Below are 27,668 nucleotides of genomic sequence, written 5' to 3' on the forward strand. Positions count from 1 at the left end.
GAACCCCTTCCACCCCCACCCCCTACAAACATAACTAAAGAATACCGACCCTTTTTTAATCAATAAATAACGAATCTTGTTACCACAACACAAAAACGAAGCATGTTCAAAGTGCAAATTACTGTCGTCAAACTGGGATGCTCCTCCTCGCCTCTCCCACGCAGGGCTCCCGTAGCCCCCGGGCCTCTCCAAGCAAACATGATCTATGAGCCAGGGCGTTCCCTCCATTTCCTGCCAGAGCTGGAGCAGAGAAGCGCAGTGGGGAGAGGGATGTGCCTGTTCCGGAGCTCACCCTGCTACGTGAGGGGCCTAAAGTGCCAAACCAAACTCCCAGCCCCAGGAGGAAGAAAGAGACTGCAAGGACCAGAGTGCAGCGATGCATAGAAGTTGGGACCAGGGGCAAGAGGGAGTCTTAAGAAACCTGTACAGAGCACATCAGATGCTTTCTAATTTGCAAATGGTGCCACATCAAGGAGCCAGAAAGGCATCTACTTTGGGCTAGAGGAAGGGCTTCAGCAGTTTCTCCCCCCCGCCTCCCTTGGAGAAATATGTCACTCAATCCAACTTGCTCTGGTAATGGCAGCATGTGCCCCTTTCTGCAAAGGGGTAGTGGGAGAGAGAAGTGGTTGGGAGAAAGAGGATGTGCTGTGATCCAAGCTGGAGGGGAGCAGACCCTTCAGTTCTTTACTAGAATTGTGAGATTTGTTTAAATTTCCTCTGTTTCTGTGTCTTTTTTCTTTCTTTCTCTTTTCTCCTCCTTTTAAATACAGAATCCAAACTGTCCCAGGACCCGCCTGCTCCCGCCCACTAGGGTCCAGTGGAGTCTGAATCTTCAATGAGCACCTCAGCGGTGGCTCCCAGGATCTCGGTGTTCATGACCAGCCCCTCGGGGTTTGCACTGCTGCCGCTGCCCACAAAGAGCTTCCCGTCAGCCACCAGGCTCACGCGCTCAGCCGCACCGCAGAACGTCTTGGGCATCCCGTCGGGATTGAGCAGCAGGCAATCCGCAGGGGCAGTGCTTCCCAGGGGGTCGGGAAGCAGGGGCAGGCCCTGGCCATCAGTGGGTGGCGCAATGGCCTCAGGATTAGTGCCCAGGATGTCAGTGCTGGTGATGAGGGCACCCGCGTTGGCAGCCAGTGCTTCAGCAATAAGCACTTCAGGGTGGCTCTTGGCTTTGTGGGCCACGACGCTGTCCTTCTTCTCAAATTTCTTGCCACAAATGTTGCAGGAGAACTGGTAGAAGGAGTCCGCATCGTGCTTCTTCATGTGCCAGTTGAGGGAAGCCTTCTGCCGGCACGTGAATCCACAGATCTCACACCTGGGAGGGGAGAAGGGGAGGTCACAACAAAGGGATGTGCCCACACACTTGTGGGAACAGGAGAGCAGGGAGGCAGCCCAGGAAAACAGCCAGGGCTCACTAAAATAGGATGTCACGGTAGCTCCAGCTCTTCCAGTTTTAATTTGTAGAGGGGTTATATTCCTCAGATCTCTCCTGAGACACTAACTCAAGGAGTATGTAAGAGAAGGGGCAGCTCAAACACTCCTTTAGGTGTGTGTTTAAGGAGTGCTTGGACACCATGAACAAGTTCCAGCCCTGACTTCAGAGCCAACCTTTCTCTCAGTGGAGTCCATGAACGGGTGCATCCAAGGGTCCCTCAAAGTAGGGGAGCAAGAGACAGCCAGAAGTACTCACTGCAAAGGCTTCTCGCCCGTATGGATCATTCGGTGCACCGCCAAGTTATGAGAACTCTTAAACGCCCGGGCACAGTACTCACAGATGTAATCCCTTTGATCTAAAAAGCAATACCAGTTGGAGCATTACTTTCCTGCAGACCTGCTCCCCTTTGAGCTCTCACATGTTGCAGGTGAAGCTGCTGAAGCAGCAGCAGAACCAGAAGTGCTGGGAAGCCAGCAGGCATAGCAGAGCGGGAGTCCCACAATATACCACAGCAGCTCATCTGGCTAGTTGACACATGATTAAGACTCTCCTAAAAGCCAATCATCCATCTTGACTGATACTGCAGGACTGGCAAGTTAGGATAAAGCTTGGAGTTCTACAGAACTCCCAAGTGATACTTGCCAGGGGGTGATTAAAAACTCTTAAGAATACAAAACAAACAGGCTATAAAGATCATAATCCAGAAGGAAATAATACCCTGCTGCCGATGCACATCTATGCCATCTGCCTTGGCTTCACGCTCCCCAGAAATCCTCTAGCCTCTGGGCTTTTCCATTTCCTCCCCTCTTTGTTCACTGTCCCAAGGAGCAGTTTGTATTCATTTCCCACCTCCCTGTACCTGTGTGGTGTTTGGCATGCCGCAGCAGCTGCTTCTGGAGTCGGAAGAGCCGACCACAGGAGGGATGAGGACACACATATTTTTTCTTCAGCAAGTGCTGGTACTTTATGTGATGCTATAAAAAAAGAGTGGAAGGTTGTACACTCTCTCTACATGGCTGAGAAGACAGCTGGAACCCCTCAGCAGGCTACCAGACTCCAGTCAATGACAAGACACCCTTACACCATGAACACAAAGGCTTTGATCTCCATTGAGAGAAGAAAGCCAAACTAATGTGGACATCTAGCAACAGGACAGAGAGAGATACATGTGGCCACAACTGAGTACGTCTACCAAAAAGACAGCATCAGAAACGAGCGCTTCAGTGCTGGGTAAGAATTAGCTGCCAGTTTCCAGCGGCCCATCCCTGCCCTCACACCATTTGGGAGCTGAGGAATGTCAACAAACCTGCAGGTACCGCGGGTGAGCCAGGACGGTGCCGCAGCCTTCCATCTCACAGCGCACATACTGTATCGGGGGCTTCTTCCTAAAGCGGCAGTGAGGAAATGGGCCCCGGTTAACTCTGGGGTCTGAAGCCAGGGCAGCAGCAAGAGAAACAAGCACAAGTGCAGCTCCATGATATGAGAGCAAGGGATTACTGCTCCAATATTCCTGTTTGGGCTGTGCTGTTACAGACTCTGTCCAAGAGTTCCTTCCCCTCCTTGAGGACTTGCTGAGAAAACTCCAGGAGACACAGAATTCCCAAACCTTTCACTGGGCAATGCCCAGCAAGGGATGAACTCAGAAGTGGGGTCAGGAGAAGGTGGGAGGGGCCGGTTCAGTTGGAAGAAATCAAAACCCCACAACTACAGGGAGAAGGGGTAATTGAAGAAGGGAAGACAAAGCACACTGCTTCTCCATCTTCAAAGCAGACTTCTACACTGTGCAGGAGAGATGGCTTTGAGACAATCAACATCTCTGTGCAGGACACAAGAGATGCAAGTCTTCAGAACAGAACTGAGAGAGGATCACTCACCTTCTCTTGGGAAGCCTTGGGCTCTTGTCATCCTTTCTCCTCCTTCCTCTCCTGCAACAGGGTTACAGAAACAGAACTGAAAGACTCTACACTGGTGGCAGGCAGAGTTTTTGAAGTGCACGCTACAAAGCAGGAGCATGCTGCAGGAAATACTACAGAACTCTTCCAGGCACTACACACTTCCAGGCTGAAAAGTAACACTGCATCTGGCAAGTCAGCACCTGCACCAGCTCCCAACACTCCAGAGCTGCTAACAAAACACTCCTACAATAGTTGGGCAGGTTCCCTAAAGAAGTGGTGTAACCAGGCCTCCATGCAAACCGTCCCTGCACCTCGCAGAACTGCCACACCACACAGAGCACCCTCCTATGGGGCTGCAGTCCCCATGTGTCTGATACCTGGATTTTGACCTCAAATCCCACTGCCTATGCCAACAGTGAGGCTGCAGCTACATGGTCTGGCATACTATGCTGCTGAATGTGGTTGGCTTGGCTCAGATGTGTCTCAGCTGACCACTGATACCTGTCCACTGGAATCCGCGTGGCTGTGGGACAGCCACAACCCAAGAGGCTGTGGTCAGAAGCCACCAACCCTTGTGCCACCACGGAGAGAGGAAGGGCTATTGTAAAAAAGCCTCTATCAGGCATCACACACTTCACATTTTCTCTTTTAAACCTCAACCGTGTGAACAACTTGCGCCCTTGTCATTAAATTTCCTCTCTAGGCTGTGCATCAGCACACAAGATTCTGCTCTGCTCAGTTTCTGCTGTAAACAGGTAGCAAGCTGCTGCCTCATGAGCTGTGAGCTCCTGCAAGATCCATCAAGTGCAATTTGGAGGCAGATTCAGATGAAGACAGCCTTCTTGAGAAAGAGATGCTTCATGTGCTTTGCTCTCACAACCCTTTATCACTTCCTAATGCAGTTTTTATAAACATGTAATTTTACCAGCACAGTCCAAAATTAATGGTGCTCTTCATTTTCTCTGCTCTGTTGGGTTTCATACCACATGAAAAACATCAATCTGCATGACTGGGAAGAATGGGGTGAATGATCTAGCAGCTCTTTCATAGTGCTCTGAATTAACTATAGAATTTTACAGTGCTCTGAATTAACCATAGAAGCTTATACATCTATCAAGACAAAAAAAAATCCATCTCATCTGAGCAGACCTATGTAAGATGCATCCTGCTCAGAACATCACACCTGCTGGATCATATTGCTGCACAGACACTAACAGTGGGTTGATGGAAGTCCTTCCTACCTTGTACTCAGACATCTTTATTAATAGCAAGACCATGCCAGTAACATGCTGAACTGACACTCAGCATTCAAGTCAAGCCTTCAGAAGAGGCACAGGTTTTATTATGCACAAAAGTAGCATCTGAGCCAAACACCATGAGCATGAGGCTCAGAAAGCCATTTCTAACAGGAAAATAAAAACCAAACCAAACCAGTTCTCAAAATGCCATCAGCACCTGACCCCTCCCCAGTGGGATCAGCTCTGCAGCAGCAGAGGCCACAACACATACCAGCAGAGGGAGCCCCATTTGTTCCAACTGCTCGCACAAGAGCTACAAGTACAAAACCTGCTTACCCCCATGCCAAGGAGTGGCTTTGACACACAAATCCAATCTACCTCAGTTGCCAGATGAAAGTTCCAAAGACAGCATTCCTAAAGGTTTCAAGTCTCCACTCAAAGTACTACTGACCGACCAGGTAGCAAAAGTTTGTTCTCCAAAGCCAGGGGAACACCGCTGCTCCTCCTGAACCCTGGCACGATGGTCCCAAACGTACAAAGAGGATGTTTACAGAATATTCCCGTGTCTCCCTCTAGGCCCAGAACAGAGGAGACGCTGTCTTCTCCAACTGGCTTTCTAATATAGTCTAATCCACCTCACACATCACAGCAGAAACCAATTTTAAGAATGATCTGAAGTATTTCACACTGTGTGGCCATATTCAGGAAGGTGACAAAAACCACAGTATGGAGAAAACCCTCATCTTAAACTATATGGAAATATCAACTCTATTTTTCCTTGTTGAACATGCCAAGATACAAGGAAGCAGGACTTCTATCAGAACAACAGATTCTGCCCCAGCCAGGAGGGAGGAAAACCACCACAACACTGTCGTACACTAGCAAGAGTACAAAATATACACAACACACTGCTACATGTAACTGCAGAGTTTTACTCACTTCCTTGGTGGTTCTTCATCTTCCCGAAACTCACTTTCTTCTTTGACTTCTACTTTAATTTCTTTCTGTTTCTCTTTTTCCTCCTTCCCTTTGCTAGCTTTTCTCCTTTGCTTTGGTGTTTCCCTACAAAGATACAAATACAATGCATTACTCCAATACTCCTCCCATTGTCTGTTTTGCACAAAGATTAAAGCAAAAAGTGGATAAAAGTTCAGGTCTATTTATCAAGTCCCACTTCTGAGGAGAAATAAGGAAGAACCTGGCAGACAGAATGGCTCTGAAGACTGCAGTCCACTGGAGAAGAACAGACCCATACCTGTAGACAGTATCTAGAAAACACTGTGCCCAGTGGGAGCCATTCCACCTTAGCAGCTCCTCAGGTTCTTTGGGGAGTACTGAGCTCATTCAACTAAAATGTACTTTTTCTTTGTCTAAACCCACAGTAAGCATGTAATCAAATAATTTACTTCTCTAGATGGGGCTTGTAGGTTTCATCTCTCGGATCATCTTTGAAGGGAACTTCTTCCTCACTGATGAGCATCTCCTCCTCGTCATCACTGCTGGCAAAAAAAAGAGAAGGACTTTAGCAGCAACAGCTTAAGCACTATTGCAATAATATTCATGCATCATCCCTCGGGATTGGAAAGACTCTATTACACAGCACTTTCTCATCCAGCATGACTGGGGAAAGCCAACAGACTGCACTGACTAAGAACATGACAGCCAAAACAGACAAAGCTAGGCAGAGCAGCCTCCTCTTCTGAACCCACCTAACTAGAGCTTCTGCTCCTAAGGGAATAAAGCTACCAGGTGAACTGCTCAGATTAAATCTTAAAATCCATTTCTCCATAGTATCTCCTGACATCTGCAGTCCATCTGCAACCCAGACTGAAAATGCAAAGGTCCAGGACTGAATGAAAACAGAGCTACTCTCCATCCACAGATCCTCTCACAGAAGCATTTATTCTGAAGAAAACTCAGGCCCTTATTTTAACTTCTTGAGACATTAAAGAGGAAGAAATGTCACAAAATAAGAATTTCCTACCTGATTCCAGCTGGAGACTGATGCTCTTCTGTGACCTCTGAAAGGAAAAGTCACCATTAGGTTTCAATCTGTGTTCGCTGCAGTGAGCTCATCTGTCTCAAGATACCTCCGTCGACATTCAGTGCCAGGAGTGCTGGTGGCAGAAGGTACTCATGACCAAGCAGCACCACACCTGTACCAGCCACAGTCTGCATACAGCTCACAACGTTACACTCACACTCAGCTCCCTTCAAAGCTTCCCAAGACCTGACTCTCTCCAGGCACTCTCATGCCAGGGCTCCTCACGTACCGTACTCGAGCTGGTCTGTGTTTGGCTCCGACTTGCAAATGAGCTGCAGGGAGCCTGTCTTGGATCTGGAGGCACGCGAGTTCTCGGTGTCCCGCTGGCGGGCCACGGTGGCTGCCCTGCTGCTGCGCCAGCTCCTGCTGGGCCTGGCTGTGCTGACAGGGGAGCCATGGCTGAGGACACTGGAGACCTCCTCCTCCTCCTTCTCTTCTTTGGGATCTGAAACACCATTGCAATCTCTTTAAGAATAATGAAAACATCAAGCCCATCACTAATTCACACTCTGGGGCACCATCGTGAACAGTGTAACTGCCTCCATGTACTCTGATGGGGAAACCACTCACTAGCTCTCTCAGATGTGGAGCACAGCTCTACTAAGCCAGACACGATACATCCTGTGGCCTTGCCTCAGCCAGGCTGCACTTGAAAATCTGATCACATTTCCCACTGCCTCTGAGTAAAGACACAAATGTTTAAAAGCAGCTTACATTTCCTTCTGATAAAGGCTTATAAGATGATTATTTGCTGGCTCCCATCTCCCCTAAGCACTACAAGATAGACACTCATAAACCTCAGCGACTACTTTTTGAAAGACTAGCTTCAGAACTGGAACACATTAAAAGTCAAGTTTGGAGAATCCCCCAAACACATTTAATCAGTATTGTATACCTGGTAATATAGGCATATAGGTATTGTACAGGCATATAGAGCCTTCGGAAAACTCCATAAGAGTCTGGTGCAATAAACACCTGAAGAAAAGTACAAAAATTAGTGTCTATAGAGCCATTGTACTGTCTGCTCTTTTATATGGGTCTGAATCATGGGTTATTTACTGCCATCACCTGCAACTCCTCAAACGCTTTCATCAGCTCTGCCTCCGTACAATTCTAAACATCCCCTGGATGTTTGACTGTGTGTCAAATGTTAGTCCTAGAGCAGGCAGGGGTCATCAGTATTGAGGCCTTATTGCTGAAATTGCAGCTGTGCTGGGTAGGGCACGGCTCCAGGATGGAGGATCACCGCCTCCCTAAGATCGTGTTTGATGGTGAACTCGCCACCAGCTGCCGCAAGAGAAGTGCCCCAAAGAGGAGATACAAGGACTACCTGAAACAATACCTCAGCCTTGGCCATACTGACTACCATCAGTGGTCCACCTTGGCCTCCAATCGGGAGACCTGGAGGCACACCATACATAACACTGTTGTCTCCTTTGAGAACACAAGCAGAATTAGTCTCAAGGAGAAAAGACAACGTAGAAAGAATCGTGCCTCACCTACACCACCCAAGGAGACCTTTCGTTGTGCTTTTTGCAATCGGATTTGCCTATCCCACGCTGGCCTTTTTAGTCATCAGCACACTTGTAGTAAGGGTGGGCAAAGCCCTTCCCAAATCTTCGTTCGCGAAGTCAAGCTATCACCTGGTACTAACCCTGAGGAATCCAAGCTGGAGGTCTCTGATCTTACGCTAGAGCAAAAGGCATCACCAGTGCTGTTAGCCTAAGGTCTCTGCACTCATTTATAGTTTCTACAGGTGGTTTCTTTTCAGCTGATGGCTGATCTCCAGATACGTTCTGGCATAACAGAACTGGCTGAAATGCCTATGTGAGCAAGTTCATCCCTTAAAAATACCCAAGTACAGTTCACCTGCTCTCGCGTTCTGGTGCTCGCTGTGACACTGGGCCCCAGTGAATTCAAATGCCTTGGGACATTTCAAACCTGATGAGCTGAAGAAATTAATGCCAAGTAGATGGCTGTGCTCAGTGACCACGTCTGCCACTGGTCTGGCAGACACAGGCACCTGCAGTGCTCCGCAGGGCCTGGGCTCTAGGTTGAGCTCTGACCTGCTCTTTTTTACCCAAATGCATTTATGTTGCTGCCCCATTCAGAAAGGCTTCTGCTGCCTCAGCACCAGCCAGCAGTACCCTGAGATGCCGCAGAGTTTATCAAGCATCTGCTGGCAAACCCCATGGGCAGTCCCCTAAGGACTGGCTGGGGAGCAGCCCTGCCATGCTGGAGTCCCAGTGAAGAGCAAACTGCACATCGAGAGGAAACCCACAGCATCCTGAGTCCCACTAACAGGAGCACAGTCAGGAGCAGAGGAACACTGATAATCCCCCTTACTTAGCACTCATTAGAATCACAGAACAGTTAGAATTGGAAAGGACCTTAAGATCACCTAATTCCAACCCCCATGCCATGGGCAGGGATGCTTCACTTTAGACTATGTCACCCAAGGCTCTGTCCAACCTGGCCTTGAACACTGCCAGGGATGGGGCATTTACCACCTCTCCAGGCTACCTGGTTTCACCACTCTCATTATAAAAAATTTCTTCTTTGTATCTAGTTTGAGTCTCCCCTCGGGCAGGTTCAAGCCATTCCCCTTGGCCCGTCCCCTACAGGCCCTTGTCCCAAGCCCCTCTCCAGGTTTCCTGCAGCCCCTTTAGGCACTGGAGCTGCTCTCAGGTCTCCCCTTCATGCAGCAAAGGGACAGGATCCCCTCCCTGAGCTGCTGCTCACACTCTGAGGGTGCAGCCCAGCACACAGGAGGGGTCTGGGCTCAAGTACTCACTGAAGCCAGGGCATGGGGAGCTGCTCCTCACCCAACATCCCCAAGTGCTTCTCCTCAGGGCTGCTCCCAACCCATTCACCCTCCCAGCCTGTGTTGATACCAGGGATTGCCCCAACCCAGGGGGCATGACATTGCACTTGGCCTTGTTGAACCTCATGAGGTTTGCATGGGCCCATGTCTTGAGCATATCCAGACCTGATTGGAGAAGGACCTGAGCAGCAAGATGTGAACCCTATGCTGAACCCACATTAAACAGCAATTGGGATCAGCGATATACTGCGGTCCCTCCCAACCTGAAATCACTGATTTTGCATCAAATTGCATCAAGCCTTTCAAAACAAATAATCCTTTTACTTCTAGCATGGACCTTTGTGTGACTCACTCCCAGTCCCTGATTAACAGGGTGGGAATAATCAGCATTTGATTGAAAAAAATCTGACTGGAACACAGGATGTGAGGCATCAGTTTTGCCGTAAAACAGCAACCAAGACTCAGGTCTTGCATGTATAAAAGCCACTTCATCATCAGAGCTTGAAGTACACCGCGTTTTTGGAATTCTGTTTTAGCAGACCTCACGGTGAACTACAACTGCTTTATGTCTTTAATCCAAATTGTGGACATCCTCAGGCTCTTTCAAATGTTAAATCAAATCCAAAACCACTTAGAACCACACTCTGGCAATTCCCCCCTCCAACATTACCATGCTGCCAGTGTTAGCACACACTGCTGCTCCTGAAAGAGGTTTATTCCCTTGGAAGATCAGGCATTCAGCTAATTTCTTAGCAAAAGCTGGTATTTTAAAGATTAGCCTTATGGATTTGAAACAGACCTCCCTCAGGATAGTTTTCTACAGAGTATCCCACCACCTTCCAATCTTGCTTTCTTTTCTCTGAAGTGAAAGTGCTTAATAAGCCTTTCCCCATGATTTTTCCTTTTCACTTCAGCATGCTTGTCTAACATAATCACTGCACTTTCACATGCTGCGAATGCCTATGTACCTCCAAAAAATCAAATAGCTTACTTTGTAGAACTCCTAAAACAGTGTAGAGCTATTGATTGAAAATCCTTACAATTCTAGGGCCTCCTAAGTGGGGACACAGGTCCCTCGTGCAAAGGCCAGAGTTGCACCAGGAAACTTGCACCTGCAAAGTTTTCAGCTACACAAGCAACGGGAATCGGCACTCACCAAGGTTCTGCCTCAAATCAAACATTGTGAAAGAAAGTTGGGGATTTTCAATATATTTTATGCCTCTTTCCAGTTTCTTTCTCCTTCACACAAACACCTTTCTGATGAATGCAGCCCAAGCCTCAAAAAACAAACCACCAACAAAATACAAACCAACACTCAAAACACTAAACACAGAGACAGCAACTGGCTGTTCAGAGGAAAGCAGCACCTCCTCCTCCTGCTGCTTTCTTGTCCAACACAACTGACCTGGCATTAGAGGTGATCACAAGCTGCCACTGGAGGTGTTGCAGTTCTAATTGTGTTTGAGGATTCCTCCCTCAGGTTCTGATACTTCCTGCTTAATGTCAGGACTCATGCCTGTGTCAAGGTTAGGAACACAGCTGTCCTTCTCTATAACATCAGTGGAAGGAGCTGGGAGGTGCCAACCTCTTTCAATTGACTACCCAAGGACCTCACAGTTATTTTCAGTCTTCTCTTGGGTACCACACTTAGCCTGGTCAAATCCCAGCCCTGTGGATGAACACAGCGTTATCCATCTCCTCTCACAAACATCTCTACACAGAAAGCCATGCTCCTCAGTTAGGATTTGCCTAATGGCATAAAGCAGATAGAGAAACAACACAGAGGTGATTAAAAGATCATCAGGCTCCGCTCTTCCACCAAAAAAAGCAGCCGCTGGGATGTCTTGAAGCTGAAACACAGGAAGGTTTTAAATGGGAAAGGCTGCCGTCAATTCTGCATTTCAAACTGTATAAACTTGACACCCCAGCTCTGGCTAGCTGCAGTTTCTTTGGAGGGCTCCTGTCATCCCAGAAGTCGCACAGAAAATGGGTTATATGCCAGCATCCTGTTATTCCGTTGCCAGTGTCAACAGTGGCGATGGACACCAGATCATAAGAACTCAGACTCCAGGACAAAAGAATGAGATAATTGGTGTCAAAGCAGCAGTGCAAAGCAAGAAGCAGCACCAAGCTGCTGCTGAACAGCTGAGCTGCCTTCCCTCTGCCCGAGTCACGTCGCACAGAGAAGGGCAATGGAAGCTATGACTCTGTAAATGAATCTGTGGAAAATGCCCCCATGTGCACCCCTCTGTAACCCTCCAGCACTGACACTATTATCCACCTCATCCCAGAACCTCCACACAAATTTTGGGAACAGTGTGGGCACCTGCACTTAGCAGAGTAATTCAAGAGAGATGGGCAAAATCACCTTTTAAAGTCACAGAATCACAGAACGGTTCAGGTTGGAAAGGGCCTGATGGATCATCCAGTTCCAAGCCCTACCAATCCTCTGAATCTTCTGGTCCTGGGCCTCTTCCTACCTTGATCTGCCCCTTAAGTCAGTCAGCAGATGATAAACTGCTTCCCCTGGGAGGTACTTTCACCATTTTGCCAATTCCTCCAAACAGCCTTTAAACCTAACAGCATCCAGGGCAGAACACACTTGCAGATTTGAATGATGGCACATAAGAGGCATCAAACATCCTTTAATCTTTATAGAATCAGACTGGCTTGGGTTGAACGTACCTGAAAGCTCATTCAGTTCCAATCCCCGCCACAGGCAGGGACCCCTTCCACTAGAGCAGCTTGCTCCAAGCCCCTGTGTCCAACCTGCCCTTGAACACTGCCAGGGATGGGGCAGCCACAGCTTCTCTGGGCACCCTGTGCCAGCACCTCAGCACCCTCACAGGGAAGAGCTCCTGCCTTACACCTAACCTAAATCTCCCATTTCAGTCTGAGGTTTAATCTTAACATTTGTGAAGGAAACACATTACTGGGAAAAGGGACAAGAAAAGGAAACCTGAGAGGAAAATAACTAAAGTTGAAGCTCTGGTAATCGTTTAGACAGCCAAAAGACAAGACTCTGGGCACTGCTCTGCTTCTTAAAAGCTGACCCCAGTAACATCCCATCTTAACTCAACATGTAGTCAGCACAAATTTCCATTTCAGACACACAACAGAAACGTGTTCTCATGCACACTCTAATTCTGCCTCAGAGCACTGCAAGCAGGGTCACCACACCAGCAAAAGCATCTCTCTCAGAACCCCTGTCATATTTTTCTACATGCACTAGTGCTGCCACAAACTGAAACAGAAGCGATATATACCAAAGCTTGTTCACTGTCTCCAAGCCCACAGGATAAACCCACCCTTACAAGTTTCAGTTCCTCCCTATATCGTAACTCCACTTTCCAGGAAGGATCCTCACGGGAAGCCACAGCAAGTGGCACTTGCACTTGATCACACTTTGTTGCTTCATGTCACTCCCTAGCCCCACAGCATCCTCTCTATAGGAGACTGGTCCAAGGACAGGGTGCATACTGCTGCTTCCTTACACCACTGGTTGCAGGAAGTGCTGAGTGCATCCGAGTAACTGACAGCGAGCTGACAAGGACCTGAGCAGTAAATACACATATCCCACAGCCAGCACCTCCCCAGCCTTCTTCCCAAGCACTGAAAGAGCACAAGTCACAGGCCCATTATCAATTACTCACTGCAAGGAGCAGAAAAGGAAAGTCCAAACCAACTGCATTTACTTCCTGAAGAAGCAGTAGGACTTCCTTCATTACAGGATCCTGCTGTGTCTGCCACCACTCTCCTAGCCCTGCTCCCCTCGTCCCCTGCAGATGCAGTGGCAGTGTTGCCCTGGACTTTGGGAAATGTAAGCAGGATTCCCTGCAGCAAGGGTGTGCAGAAGGAACACTGATGCAGATGCCACTGTGCAAAGTCAGCAGCTGCTGGGAGTCACTGCTGTCCTTGGTAGACACCTTCAGAAAATACCTATGTACAGTTAAGTAAAAGGAAAATCAACTGTGAATTATTAAGCTACAAAACAACTACTGTGAAAACCAGAAATCACAACAACATATAGACATCTCTGACTGCGAGTTTTACCATAGTAACTACACAACAGATCAGGCACTAAACACATACTTCCGTAACAGCACAGATGAGAATAAAACTCAGGAAGAAAAATCTTAGTGAAAACCTCTATCCAAACAGCTCCCCCCCGACCAAAGAGCTGTGAAATTGTACACACGGGAGCCAGGAAAATCCTTGTAGAAGTCAAAGGAGGTTTGGGCACTCAGTTATTTAAATTCACCTGTCTTTATGAGGTTTGGTTTTAAGTAATGACATTTCTCTCAAAACACTGACAAAGTCTTAAGGCAAAGCAGTCATCACCAAAGCAGCAGAAACCTTTAAGAACACAAACAACGAGGTGTAACATGAGTTACCTGTGCTACACAACCAGTCTTCTTTTAGCCCGCGGAATCTTACTGTTTCTCTTAAAGAGAGAAACTTAAAAAGTTAAAAGTGGACTTCTACAGAGCAAACTTGTATTCCCCACTCATATCCCTGCACAGCCCTTGAAGAAATGTCTCTGACCTTCTCTGGGCCTCCAAACCACAGCTGGAAATTCACTGTGATGGGAGGGTGGTTGATAGGCCAGCCACCCATATAGTGCATTACAGTGGCCTCATATGGAAAAGACTGGGGAGGAAATCACAGAACAAATCCCCAAGACAGTTCTCCACATGTGAGCATCCAACACAAGTTCTCCACCCAACTGCATTTCCAACACATGCTTTCTACAACCATACACTGCAGGAGCATGTCAGCACTGCTGGCATCACCCTCCAGCCCACACTGCTGGGCAGAACCCCTTGATTTGGGAACAGATTCCCAAGGAGGTGACTCCAGGCACATGGCACTACATCTCTCGGTAACAGCTGTAAGTAAATCAAGGCTTCATGTATCCAGCCGCTACTCCAGCACTTTCTGCAGAACCACCACACAACCTGGTTTGAATTGTGACCAACTGAAAGATTTCAATCAGACTCTTCAAAGTGGTTCCTAAACAGCAGATAAAAATCTTACAGAAAGGTGGATAGTCAGAAACTGGTTTGGGTGTCAAACTGAATCAGAGAAGCAGGTTTTGTTTGGTTGCCAACATGATTTTAAGAGCCACAGTAAGCACTGAATTTTCAATGGAGCGATGGAAGGACATGATCTGTGTTTATTAAATCTATATTCCAATAATTAAAGTTAGTCAGGCCTAACTAAAATTAAAATTATTTCCACAAGAACATACAGCATCGTGGGAAGTCGAACGTGAATGACACTGCACAGTCTGGCTCCAACTGCATGAATTCATTTATAAACTGAGATTAAATGTTCTACTTATGTAACTAATATTGCTACAGAAACACACCAGGAGATACAGCAATTGCGTGACTAAGCAGACGAGATGGGAAATGCAGCTGGTAGAGCTGACTTTGCAACTGCCTTCATGAACACCAGCACGGTCACAAGCACGCACGAACTCTGACACGACACATACCTTCGACTTTAACCTTCCTGTAGTCTTCCTATCAGACCTGCACAGCCATACCTTTGTGCCTGGGCTCCCAAGTCAATGGGCAGAAAAACCCATGGCACTACACAGAAGAACATAAAACTTAGCAAGACACTTCCATTGTTGCAGCATCTCAGTTATGATCGAAGGCACCCAACACCTCTAAGCTTTCTTTCCCAACAACTATTTCAAAATATAACCGCAAGCATAAGGCAACAAAACTTAGTGAACAAACTCTGATGCAGCAACTTTGTCATTAGTTGGATAGATCCACAGGATATGTCACCTTGTTCCACAGGCCATGTGCCTTACATACAGAGGCTAACCGCTATGGCTGAGCTCATGCCAATTTCATGTTCTAACTGTAGTATTTTATAGCAGAGAACAACAGTACTCGTGCCAGCAAACACCAGCACTAAATTCAAAGCCTTCAGCAGAACCACTCAACAGATTTAATGGATTTCTTCCAAGGCAGCTCCAGTCAGGGGTGAAACGTCCAAGGGTATTTTATCCTCCAGAATGAGAGGGCTCCCAGCTACAAAGCCCTGCCACGCGAGGAAACTGCAGTTTGCTTACACCTGATTAGGCTTCTTCAAACATTTTATGCTGAAGGCCAAAAAGGAGGGAGCGGGAGGGGAGCTCCTCTCCTGCCTCATGACCTGCCCAAGGATGACTCTTTATTCAGCCGCTTTCCGGGTCTTCCCCAATAAGCACAAGGTGCAGCAAGAACTTCATCCTGTGCAGAGCTGGGCACAGACCCGCAGCGTTCTCACTCCTGCCCTTTCACAGACTGAAAAACAACAAAAAAAAGCACCAAGGCAGATTTCCTTTGGACTACAACAAGTCAGGGAAGGGATCTTACCCCTCTGCTGTGCTCTGGGGATCCCCCCCTGCAGTTCTGACCCAGCTCTGGGGCAACAGCACAAGAGGGAGCTGCTGGAGTGAGTCCAGAGGAGGCCACGGAGCTGCTGCGAGGGCTGGAGCAGCTCTGCTCTGGAGCCAGGCTGAGAGAGCTGGGCTGGGGCAGCCTGGAGAAGAGAAGGCTCCTGAAGGGGAGACCTGAGAGCAGCTCCAGTGCCTGAAGGGGCTTCAGGAAAGGGCCTGTAGGGACAGGCCAAGGGGAATAGCTTTAACCTGCCCAAAGGGAGATTCAAACTAGATAAAAAGAAGAAATTTTTTATAATGAGAGTGGTGAAATCAGGTAGCCTGGAGAGGTGGTAAATGCCCCATCCCTGGCAGTGTTCAAGGCCAGGTTGGACACAGGGGCTTGGAGCAAGCTGCTCTAGTGGAAGGGGTCCCTGCACGTGGCAGGGGGTTAGGACTGAATGAGCTTTAAGGTACCCAAAGCACTCTGTGACTCTATGATACAAGTAACCACCGCTTCTCCATGCCAACTTCCTCACAAACATTCGTTCCATCCATCCTGGCTGCAAGTCTCATCATAAAAAAAGAGCACAAGAAATTTAACCAACACTTTCTCCACTCTCACATTCAGAGGCAGCCGAATCTTTCAGCGCCCAAAGTTGAAGTCTGTAATGGCTCGAGCACAGAGCAGCACCAAACCTGGGAAATTTCAGACTGACATGTGCCACTTCCAAGCACATCCCAAGGAACTAGGCTAAATATGGGACTGTTCTGCCTGTTTCCTGTCACCACCACCACATAAACATTTTAGCTTAAGGATATCCAAAGCAACTGAGAATTCCCATTAAAACACAATGTTAACAGTAGGCACGTATTAGGTGACAACCCCACACTTTTTCACACGTTTCAGAAACTTTGCTTTGAGCTAGAAGAAGGCTGAAGCTCTTATAATACACTCCCCACCTTTCATGCAGCAAGAGGTAAATGCACACAAATCGGTGCCTGCTAAAACTACACTGGTTAATTCTGCTGTGGTCTGCAAAAATACACTTTGCCAGCTACGACTGTGATACATTTGACACCCAAATGGAAGCAAGCTATAGATTTGTAGGAATAAAGATAAAGAGTTACAGGATTACAAGAATAAAGGCAGCCTTCAAGACACAAATGCCTGCAAAGAAGAACCAAACAGCTCCAGCAGAAAGGTGGATTCATTTTCATAGGTGTACAGCCTTCACTCCTCACCATTTCTGTGACCATTCTCTAGTGCCAGGTCAAAACCAACACCACACAGAGCCTTTTACTTGGAACTGTTCCAGAAGCCATCACTGGGTGAAGAGCAAAACCCTCCTTTTTTCTTTTTGTACAAGAAGCTGTTCAATCAATGCAGAGTTCATAGCTCACTCTGGAAGAACAGAAGTTCTGCTCCTGATCACAGCTCCCCACAGCTGCGACCTTCTTGATTAGATCCATTAAGCTGTCCTGCCCCCTTCAAAACTTTTCTTTCATCCCATGAAGACACAAGCGTAAAAAATTCACCATCCACTAAAGCAGGAAAAGTACAAGTGTAAATACTTGAACATTCCTATTCCCACATCTCTCGAGGCCCTACAGCTGTGTTTGCGACAGCAGCAGAACGCATGCAAGCCCAGGGTATGCCAGCAATGCAAGGCCACTGTGGAACCAGAGCAGTCACACTGCGTGCAGCATGGTTCCACCTTCTGCTGGTGGAGCAATGCCCCAGTGCTTATCTGGAATACTAAGTTTTTGCACGTTGGGCACGTGCAAACAGCATCAGCAGCTTATCCCAGATCCACAGTCTTGAGGGAGACCTTGGAAAGAAGCGGCATGCCATCAAGCAACAAACCATGCTTTAAAGGAAGATCCAACAGATGTTTGGCTATCTTCATGGGAAGGTCCCTGACCTTCTGAGTGGAATACAACAGCTGCAGTAATTCAGCTCTTACCTTTACCAGCTGCTTTATCCGTGCACCTGAAAAAGCACAAAAACAAGAATAAGAGACAGCTCCCACAGCACGGCAGCAGAAACCAAATGAACACAATGACTCTAATTCCCAGCTGTGGACAGACCCACCACCTTGTTCTTGCACTGCAGGTTTGAGCCCCTCACACCAACGGGGATTATTTCACACAGAGGAAGGTTGGGTGAACTATAATAACGTATCAGCAGAAGCCCAGTCTTGCCCATAACCGCTGTTTCTAAAGCGCATAGACTCTTTCGTGAGAACAAGGAACATCAGCTCCGAGCGCTCCAAGTGCACACGTGGCCGTTTTCCCATTCCCGATGTAAGGCGACAGAGAGGTGCCGGCATCGCCTCTCGGGAAACACATCCCACTGCCTCCTTCACCGAGCCTTCACCTGGCCGCGGAGCCGAAAAGAGCCGGGGCCGGGGAGCACCCGGGCGTTCGCGCAGACGGCATTCACGGCCCCGCTCACAACCAAGGACCCGTCTGCGGCAACAGGGAGGACGGGCACGGCCCGCAGCGCTCGGGACCTGCGGGGCCAGTCCAGAACAAAGAGGCGGAGGAGCGGGGCGGCCCGCGGCTAAGGGCGGGTCCCGGGCGCCACTCGAGCGGGACAGGGTACAGAGCGCCCGCCAGCCCCTACCCCACCCCCCGGCCCCCCTGCCGTAGGGCACTCACCCAGCCCGGGAGGACTTCTTGGCCGCGGACAGCGTCTCAGCGGCGGGTTGCTCGGAGGCGGGTCGGGCCCCGGGGCTGCTCCGCCGGCGCCGGGGATACTCGGCCTTACGGCGGCGGGAAGCAGCGGCGGCTCCCCCAGGGGCCGAAGCGGCGGCGGCGGCTGCCCGGCCCCGCTCCCGGCCGCCCCTCAGCACCCGGCTACCGCCGGACTCCTCCCCCTGCTCGGCGGCGGGCGCCGGCGCACGGCGGCGGCCTGAGGACGGCGGCTTCTCGGCGGCGGGCGGCGGGCCCTGCGCGGGCGGGCCCTGCGCGGACGGGCGCTGCTCGGCGCCCCGCGGCTGCTCGGCGCCCGCCGGCATCGGGACGGTGACCGGCGGGACCGCGGCGGCGGCGGCTGCTCCGCGTTGCCCCACCACCCGCCAAACCCCCCCGCGCGCCTCAGCCGCGCCCAATCTCCTTTAAGAAAAAAAAAACGCCCCGTCGGGCGGCGGGTGAAAGTCGGTGACAAAATGGCGGCCGCGCAGAAGGGGTGGTGCTTTCGGGGCTTGCCCGGCCCACTTCCGTTCGGCCCTCGGCGCATGCGCTGTGCCTGCCGGGAGCTGTAGTTCTCGCTGGTGGCCGGAAGCGGCCGCAGGGCGCGCCGGGTGCTGCCGCTCGGTCCGTTCGGAGCGGAGCCTGCGGGTACCCGGCCGCGGGCCCGCCCCGGGACCCGGTGTCAGCACCTCTGGAGCCGCGGTACCCGCCGCAGCGCAGCCCTGACCGGGGCCCAGCAGCTGCTTCTGTAAAGCTGGACCCTGTCCTCCTGACCCCTCCAGTGCCGCGCTGTGCGCGGCAGCGGGAGTCACAGCCACACGGGGCCTGCCCTGGGGCTTGGGATGAAGTGACCCTCCTGAAGCAATCAGGAACTCAAGGGCATAACTGGAGCTTAGTTATGTTTGAGGGAGCAACAGAACAGGCAGGGTTGGTTGTGCTAAAGGAGGAGTTACTGGACACTTGGTAAAGTGACCGCTGGGTTCCCTACCCTGGCAAAGGAACAAATGTTTAAGGTGTTCTGAAGTGAACTGTCCTCATTGTAACGCTAAAAATCACATCCACGGGTCGAAAAGACCTGGCCCAGGTGAAGACCTTTCCCCTCACTATGTGTAGTGATAGGAGGGATGACACAGCAAACATTACAATTATACATACATTACAACCGGTCCTTGAAGGCGGGAGTGGACCTCCTGCACCTTCTGTGGGTAAGGTGAGGAGGAGGCTGCTCCATGTGCCTGGGGTGTGGAGTGCTCACGGGGGTTCCAGGCCTGAGAAAACAAGTCTGTGGTATCGGGTCACTGCACGGGGCACAGGTCCACCAGCCCACCTGGGTGCTGAGGCTGCCTTGGGCCCAGAGAGACCCCCAGGACTGCAGAGCCTCTGGTGAGCTCTGGCACAGCCTGGACATGGTTGGGATGGGGCTGTCCCTGCCAGCAGATGAAGCAGTTACCTCCAGTGGAATGATGCCTCTGCCACTGGTCTCAGAACAGCCGTTGTCACCCTGCGAGTGTCCCCTCACCAACAGCGGGGCATGACTCACCTGGGCGCTGCTCTCTGGGAGCTGTGATTCCCCTGGAGAGGACGATTTGGCTGATCTTACTTACCAGTTTAGAGCAGAACAAGAGGGTGAAACTTCCACATCAGAAAATCCATCTTTCCCCATCTTTTCTTTCTTGAAAAGATTGGCTAAACTAGTTGGATTTCCTGGAATTCCATTCCAGGAGTCAGTAGGGAGTGCCATTGATTGGTATCTGGATCAAAAGCTCTCCTGCAACAGGAGAGCTCTCCTTGCCCTTGCATCCTATCCTGGATGAGCTGTTCAAGAAGGCACGACAGGACGCCCAGTGCATCAAAGGACATTAAGAGAAAATACCTGCTCCCCGAGGACCCGTTCTGTCCTGTCTCAGCCTGCACACGGCCTCCGGCAGACGCAGCAGTGGCGAGGGAGGAGGTGGCCCTGCACCCCAGAACCCAGCACTGCAGCGCCTGCGTTCTTCCGGCCAGAGGGCTCACTGGTGAGCAGCCACAGCCCTGTGTGCCGTGGACTGTCAGGGCTGTATGGTCCGAGGGTAAATGGAACTCCAGAGGGAAGTTCCTGTGCTGGTAAAGCCTGTTTGGCTGGATAGTGCCAGGCCTCAGGCCGTTGTCCTCAAGGAGAGGAACCTGGCAAAGCCTGAGGTGCGAGCAGTCATTGATGCAGGGGTGACAGTGGCAAAGAGCCACCAAAGGCCCTGCTGGGCTTCCCGAGGTGGGAGTAGTGCCCCTCAGCTCCCCACAGCAGGGCCAGGAGGGGGAAGCACAGCCTCAGCCTGCTCCCACCTCCACTGCTTGTTCCAAAGTTGTGCAGTGCCCTTTTGGGAAGGTGCCCCACCAGTGCAGCACAACGAGGTGTCTTCATCCCCTCTCCACAGACAGCAAAACCAGGGGAATTCAAAAAGCCTGAAAGCTGGTAAATCCTGTTTTGTAAACTGATACCCATGCTGCGGTGACTCGCTCTGCCTTTCATTTCCTCCTGCTTTTGAGCCTTGAGTCCTCAGCTTTATTGTTGATGCCTGACTAGAAAACAAAAGCATGTCCAAATCACCTCTCCTCAGCTCCCAAGAGTGCTCCGATAAACTCCTCACTGTGCAGGACCACAGACAGTCCAATTCCTCTTGGCAGCGATGCAGGGCTGGGGGCAGTGGGAGCACATCTGAACAGGAAAGCCACAGAACCAGACAAGTCTGAGACACTGACACAGGGATCCATTCCTTCTGTCCCTTCCTGGCCCAGCCTCCGGCAGGAGCTGCAGTGTGCTTCTGCAGCAGCAGTGGGTCTCAAAGGCCGTGTGTGCACCTCCTGAGTTGGTTACCTGAGTGGTTTGAGGCTCCTGTTCAGCACACAGACTCTTGGGCTGGCTCTTTGTGTCAGTCCAGTGTCAATCTCTCCGTTTTCTTTCAATTGAACCATTCCTCTCCTCTCTCTTCTCAAGAAGAAAATCTCAGCACAAATTTAAGTAACATCTGCTGCTTCTATTGGAAGTGGTGGAAAACATTCTTTCTCTCCCTGAGGACTTGTCTAGCTGGAAGACAGACTGGCATCACTTTCCCAGCTAACTTCTGCTACAGTTCAGCCATACTTTCTGGTATGAAATGGCTTTGCATTTATTCTGAAATAAAATCAATTTTGTTTCAAACTAGTCTTGCTGGGGCAGTTGCTGTTAAGTCTCTGCCGTGGTTGATTTCACCTTTGTAGGCAAGGCATGCAGTCGCTTGTTGAAGTGCACCAGCTAAAGCAGTGCACAGAAGCACAGCCCCGAGCAGGCTCAGCGGCTTGTGCCTTACAATGGGAAATCTTAGAATACAAAGTTATGGTTCCAGACGGTTGTTTCCACCGGGGCCCACCTGGGGCTCACCCATCACCGGCGGGGATCGGAAATCACTGACAAGTCTAAAACCAGCCTGAAGCTTTCCACAGGGAGGTTCTGCTGTTTGCAGAAAGGGGAGCACCTGATGCAGTGACCCTGTCCCAGCAGCAGCCATAAGGAGTGACCCGAGCAGTGCCTCAGCGTGGCTTTGGGGTAGGTCTCTGGGGCTTGTCCTGAAACACATTGTGGGGCTCAGCTCAGCATCCCGTGTGGTCTTCCTGAGGCAGTCCCTGCTGGGTGTCCCCACTGCAAGCAGATCACAAAAGAGCTGTCACCATTCATGGAGTGTCAGTAACGGAGTGAACCTCGGTGTCCAACTCTGTACAAAGGGGCTTAATTCAACCTTGTTACACCCTGATGGGGAAAGGCGGGTCAGCAGAGTGTGAGAAGGGGCAGCCAAGCCCATGGCAGCTTGACCTGTGCAGCACGTGTTCATCCTATAGCCATGCCAGCTTGGCCTGTGCAGCACGTGTTCATTCCTTAGCCATGCACACAGGTTAGTGGTGAGCTGAAAACGCAAATCCTAAATATCATTGGCTCATCCTCAGCGTTGCTGGGCATTGCTGGGGGCACCAGGGACAATGGGTAATGACAGGACCTGTGAGGCTGCCTTCCCAAATGGTCCTGAATATCAACAGACCTGTGGGGACCTCTGCCTGCATCTTGGAGGCAGGCAGACTGCATCTGAACCTGCATTCTGTTCAAAACCAGCAGAGATGTACCAGCGTTACTCCTGCCTCAAGACACACATTCAGAATCCCAGCCTGGTTTGGGCTGGAAGGGACCTTAAAGCTCCTCCAGCTCCAGCCCCTGCCACAGGCAGGGACCCCTTCCACTGGAGCAGCTTGCTCCAAGCCCCTGTGTCCAACCTGCCCTTGAACACTGCCAGGGATGGGGCAGCCACAGCTTCTCTGGGCACCCTGTGCCAGCGCCTCAGCACCCTCACAGGGAAGAGCTTCTGCCTTAGATCTAACCTGAACTTCCCCTGTTTCACTTTGAACCCATCACCCCTTGTCCTGTCACTCCAGTCCCTGATGAAGAGTCCCTCTCCAGCATCCTTGTGGCCCCCTTCAGACACTGGAAGCTGCTCTGAGGTCTCCACGAAGCTTCTCCCCTCCAGGCTGAACAGCCCCAGTGTTCTCAGCTTGGCCTCATATGGGAGGTGCTCATGGGTTCATTGCCTGGAACGGCTGCGTGGGTGTTCTGGGTTCAGCTGTAGCAGTCCTCCTTCTTAGTAGCTGGTGCAGTGCCGTGTCCCTTTGCTCCTTGGCAGAGCCCTGCGCCTGCAGCCTCTGGCTTGGGAGGAGAGAGGAGTCCCAGTGGTGGGTGAATGCCTCAATGCAACAGCAGAGATGGTGGCTCCAGCTGCTTCTGGCTGTGGGGACGTGCTGAGCAGCGTGTCCTGGTGCCCGCAGTGCTGGGCAGGGCTGTGCCCACAGCGTGGTGCCGCCAGGGAACATACATGGCCCAAAGCATGAACGCAGGGAGCATAGAGCTGCTGTCGCAGTGCCCCTCTGCCCACAGCGCTGCAGGGAGCCGAGGCCTCGCTGGCTCCAGGTGACACACAGAGATCTGCAATGACCAGGAAACTGCAGAGCCATGCAATGTGTTGGGTTGGGAAGGACCTTAACAGCATCTCATGCCGAATCCAAGATGAAGCTCCAAACAAATCCTCCCAAAAGACAAGGCTGTGTTGGAAACACTGGCACTGCAGGTCCTGTGTCTGCCTCCATCACACCCTCACAAAGGCATTTCCACCTGGTGCAGGGATGTCCCTCATCACACGTGGCTGGAGGCTTCTAGGAAGGGCCTGGCTCTGTGGAACACACACTCTGGCTTCCAGCTGAGAAGTCCAAGAAGCTTGGGTGCTTGTATGGGTCAGGAGCCCCCTGGACAGCCTGCTGCCTGGTTTCCTCTTTCCAGTGCCCTCAGTTCCCCCTGCCCCAGCCTCTGCCGTGGTCACACGTGGTGCAGAGCACGCAACCCACAGCGGAAGAACCCTGACGGCAAACTCCAGCCCAGCAGGTGGGGAGACGGTGAGTGGAACTGAAGCCCCACGCAGCCCTGGAGCCAGCTCCCGGCACTGACCCCCACTGGGACAGGATGGAGGATTTGGGTAAGCCAGGTCCCACCGGAGCCAGCGCATCACGTGGTGAGGGGCTGTGCCTTCGGCAGCTCGGGGGCAGATTTGTCCTTCCGCTGCCTCAGGGTGAAGTGGGGATACTGCCAAAGGGGCAGCAACGGAGCTGCCCTTCCCACTCTGCCCCCCTTCCCAGGGGATAGACAGGGCCCAAGCGACCAAGCAAGTGCTTGGCCAGCAATGGAGAGCACTTGAAGGCAGGAAATTGGCTGTGGCAGCACCGCGAGCCTGGCTGCACCGCAGCGGGGCAGCACCAGGGCGCAGCACAGTGTCTGGGGTGCTGGGAACCATCCCTGGGGAGATGCGGGCAGGGAAGCAGCCCCACAGTGGGGGCATCACCCCCGTGTCCCTGTGTGAGGGCAGTGGGATGCTGAGGGACAGCAGCGAGGTAAAAGCAGACAGAGCAAGTGCTTCGCCCTCCCCACGGGAAGCAGCGCTGCGGCACGCAGGAAGCGCTGAGGTTGGGCTCTCCCATGTGGGGCTTGTGCTGGGGTGAAGCTAAGGGCGGGGACGTTTCGTTGTAAGACAGAGATGGTGCGCGGGGGGCGTGGGGAAGCGGGACCCTGCTGCCAACGGCTCCCATTGGGAAGGGGGGCCCGGTTAAGGGTGCTCAGGGTCCCCACAGCCCCTCGAGCCCCAGCGCTGGCAGAAGCTGCTGCGATGCTGCTTTTGCTCTGAGGTATCAGAGCATGCAGGGGGCAGCAGCAGCCGGTGCTGACCCTGCTCTCCACATGCAGATGCGCTGCTGGAGGAGCTGGAGCAAAGCTCTCGCGAGGCCCATGGGCGGCAGGCACCGGCACGCCTGGAGGTAACGCTTCGAGCTGGGGCTGGTGACTGAGGCCCCGCTCAGCTCGTGACACGGGTGGTGCTGCCGGGAGCATCCTGCAGGCTCCAAGGGTTTGTCCTTCCAGGTGCAGTCGCCTCGGGCTCAGCCTCCTGCCGAGGCTGTGGACACAGTGTACAGGTAAAACAGGCCTTGGAAAGGCAAAGCCTCTGCAGTTTCCCTTTCCATCACTTGGATGCCTCCCACAGGGGCACCCGCGTGTGCCCCCAAAACAATTCCTTCCACGAACTGGGGCGGGGGATGCATCCCGCACACCTGCAGCACTGCTGGGGCAAGGGCTGGGCTTCCAGCAGCCTCCTCCTCCCTGCCGCATGTCCCCAGAGAGATCCCCTGTGCACGGTTCTCAGCCCCTGCCGCCTCCATCTGTGGGGTGGAAGCTGCAGCACCACTCACTCTGTGCCCAGCAGCCCTGTTCCAGTCCCGCAGCCGCTGTTCCCACCCACGGCAGCCGCTCAGCAGCTGGACAAGCTCCTGGCTGACCTGGGCCACATGCAGAGCAAGGTGAGCCCCAGCCCTGGGGTAAAGGGGCTGGTTACTGACCTTTAAGCAGCTCTCGCCATCCTCCTGCCTAGCAGTTTGCAGCAGAGGGGCAGGGAGCCCAGGAGCCAGAGGAGACCAAGCCCAAGCCCTCTCTGGACAGCATGCTGGGCAGCCTCACCCAGGACCTGCAGGAGCTGGGCATCACGGCCACCCCCACCAGTGTCTGCACCACCTGTCACAAGCCCATCGCTGGCAAGGTGAGACCCTGACCTCCATCCACCTTCCACCTCCATCCAGCACCTCCATGCATCCATCGCCTTCTCCATCCATTGCCTCCATCTATCCATCACCTTCATCCACCCTCCACCTCCATCCATCCATTGCCTCCATTCATCATGTGCCTTCTCCATCCATTGCTTCCATCCATTGCCTCCATCCACCCTGTGCCTCCATCCATCACCTCCACCACTTTGTGCCTCCAGCTATCCATTGCCTCTATCCATCCATTACCTCCGTCCATCTTGCGCCTCCATCCATCCATCGCCTCTGTCTGCTCTGTGCTTCCATCCGTCCATTGCCTCTGTCTACTCTGTGCTTCCATCCATCCATTGCCTCCGTCTACTCTGTGCTTCCATCCATCCATTGCCTCCATTCATCCTGTGCCACCATCCCTGCTGCATCTCCATCCATCTCCCCACAGCTCATGGGGTCCCTGGAGCTACTTTCAGTGCCTCCCACCTCCCCACAGGTGCTGACAGCGCTGGGCAGGACCTGGCACCCCGAGCACTTCACTTGCATCCGCTGCGGACAGGAACTCAGTTCCCGGCCCTTCTTCGAGCGGGATGGGCAGCCCTATTGCGAGGATGACTATCACCAGGCCTTCGCACCCTGCTGCGCCTACTGTGCTGGCCCCATCCGCGAGGTGAGACTCCTCCAGCCCCCCTCCCCCAAACGCCCGGCCCCCTGCCTCACCCTGCCTCCTCCTGCAGAAGGTCCTCACGGCGCTGGACCAGACCTGGCACCCCGAGCACTTCTTCTGCACCAACTGCGGGAAGGTGTTTGGCGATGACGGTACATCCCAGGGGACAGGCTGGGGGATTCTGCCCCGCTCTGGGTAACCCCGGCCCCATCCGACCTCCTCCCCAGCCTTTCCCTTGCCTCCTACCCTGAGCACCCCCACGGCAGTGACCCCCCGTACCCCTGGCAGGTTTCCAGGTGCGGGATGGGAGGCCATACTGCCACCAGGACTTCCTGGCCCTGTTTGCCCCCAAGTGCCAGGGTTGCGAGCGCCCAGTGACAGGCAGTTACCTGTCAGCCCTGAGCGGGGTCTGGCACCCCACGTGCTTCGTGTGCACGGTGAGTGTGGGGAGGGCTGGGGGAGGCCACCAGGGCAAGCGTGTCCCCACGGCCATGCCAGCTGTCCCCATCCCGTTCCCGCAGGACTGCCTGAGCGGCTTCAGCAGCGGCTCCTTCTTCGAGCTGGAGGGTCGGCCCTACTGCAAGCAGCACTTCCACCAGCGCCAGGGCAGCATCTGCCACGGCTGCGGCCGCCCTGTCACTGGCCGCTGCATCACAGCTGTGGGGCACAAGTACCACCCCGAGCACTTCACCTGCACCTATTGCCTGTGCCCGCTGCACAAGGGCACCGTCCGCGAGCGCGGCAGGAAGATGTACTGCCAGGCCTGCCACAAGCAGCTCTTCCTCTGAGCCCCAGCGCACAGCCGCTCCTCCTGGACGTCCCTCGCATGGTCCCTGCTGCCACAAATGTGATTTGCTTGTTCCAGCCATCAGCCCCCTGCTTGGGTCCTGCTGAGCCAAAGTCCCTGGCCTCATCTTTGCCAAGCCAGACATCCCAAGCATCATTTCTTGTCATCCCCCCCTCCAAGACATTCCTGACATTGTCCCTGCCCAGCCAGACGTCGTAGGCTCTGCCCCCTTGACCTGAAACAATAAAACACTTGGCTTTGCCTTTGCTCTGCTCACTGGTGGCTTTAGGGACAAGGGCACAGAGCAAGGTGGGAGGGCTGGAGCCCCCCCAGTCACATGCACCCATCAACACTCCCCTGCCTGCAGGTGCACTGGGGTCCCTGCACCCAGGTGGCACGTAACCCCAGCCTGCCTGGGGCGCAGCTCCAGCTCCGGCTGCACTGCACAGCACAGGGAAGTGGCACCACACGGGGCCCAGTCCTGCTCTAAAGAGCTGCCCTGTGCCCCACCAAAAACCTGCCCAACAGCAACATGGCTTCATAGCAAACCTGGCCGGAAGCAGGAGCCACAAAACTG

At 52.3% G+C, this 27,668-nt stretch overlaps 2 protein-coding genes across 11 annotated transcripts; one reads left to right on the forward strand and one right to left on the reverse strand.

The window, feature by feature from the left end:
- Positions 1 to 42: 42 nt before the first annotated feature.
- ZFP91 (ZFP91 zinc finger protein, atypical E3 ubiquitin ligase) lies at positions 43 to 18,841 on the reverse strand. The gene is made up of 11 exons (XM_062632576.1): positions 18,483 to 18,841; positions 17,786 to 17,811; positions 6,845 to 7,060; positions 6,556 to 6,592; positions 5,978 to 6,070; positions 5,511 to 5,633; positions 3,313 to 3,363; positions 2,745 to 2,823; positions 2,298 to 2,412; positions 1,694 to 1,793; positions 43 to 1,318 (listed from the first exon to the last, which is right to left on the reverse strand). The coding sequence occupies exons 1-11, from the start codon at positions 18,839 to 18,841 to the stop codon at positions 808 to 810; spliced, it is 1,710 nt and encodes a 569-aa protein (XP_062488560.1). The 3' UTR covers positions 43 to 807.
- A 5,035-nt stretch (positions 18,842 to 23,876) lies between these two features.
- On the forward strand, positions 23,877 to 27,357 carry LPXN (leupaxin). 10 transcript variants are annotated; one of them, XM_062632549.1, is made up of 9 exons: positions 23,877 to 24,037; positions 24,799 to 24,869; positions 24,973 to 25,025; positions 25,310 to 25,406; positions 25,478 to 25,642; positions 26,134 to 26,307; positions 26,375 to 26,499; positions 26,593 to 26,741; positions 26,826 to 27,357. In XM_062632549.1, the coding sequence occupies exons 1-9, from the start codon at positions 24,025 to 24,027 to the stop codon at positions 27,308 to 27,310; spliced, it is 1,332 nt and encodes a 443-aa protein (XP_062488533.1). In that variant the 5' UTR covers positions 23,877 to 24,024; the 3' UTR covers positions 27,311 to 27,357. The 10 variants fall into 10 exon arrangements, with proteins under 10 accessions (XP_062488533.1, XP_062488535.1, XP_062488534.1 ...); XM_062632551.1 differs by having other exon boundaries at positions 25,313 to 25,406; XM_062632550.1 differs by having other exon boundaries at positions 23,884 to 24,037; positions 25,481 to 25,642.
- The last annotated feature ends 311 nt before the right edge of the window (positions 27,358 to 27,668 follow it).

The sequence above is a fragment of the Pezoporus occidentalis genome, unplaced genomic scaffold, assembly GCF_034315485.1.
Source record: "Pezoporus occidentalis ecotype Australia unplaced genomic scaffold, CSIRO_AGI_Poc_V1 ctg390, whole genome shotgun sequence".
Lineage (NCBI taxonomy): Eukaryota > Metazoa > Chordata > Aves > Psittaciformes > Psittacidae > Pezoporus > Pezoporus occidentalis.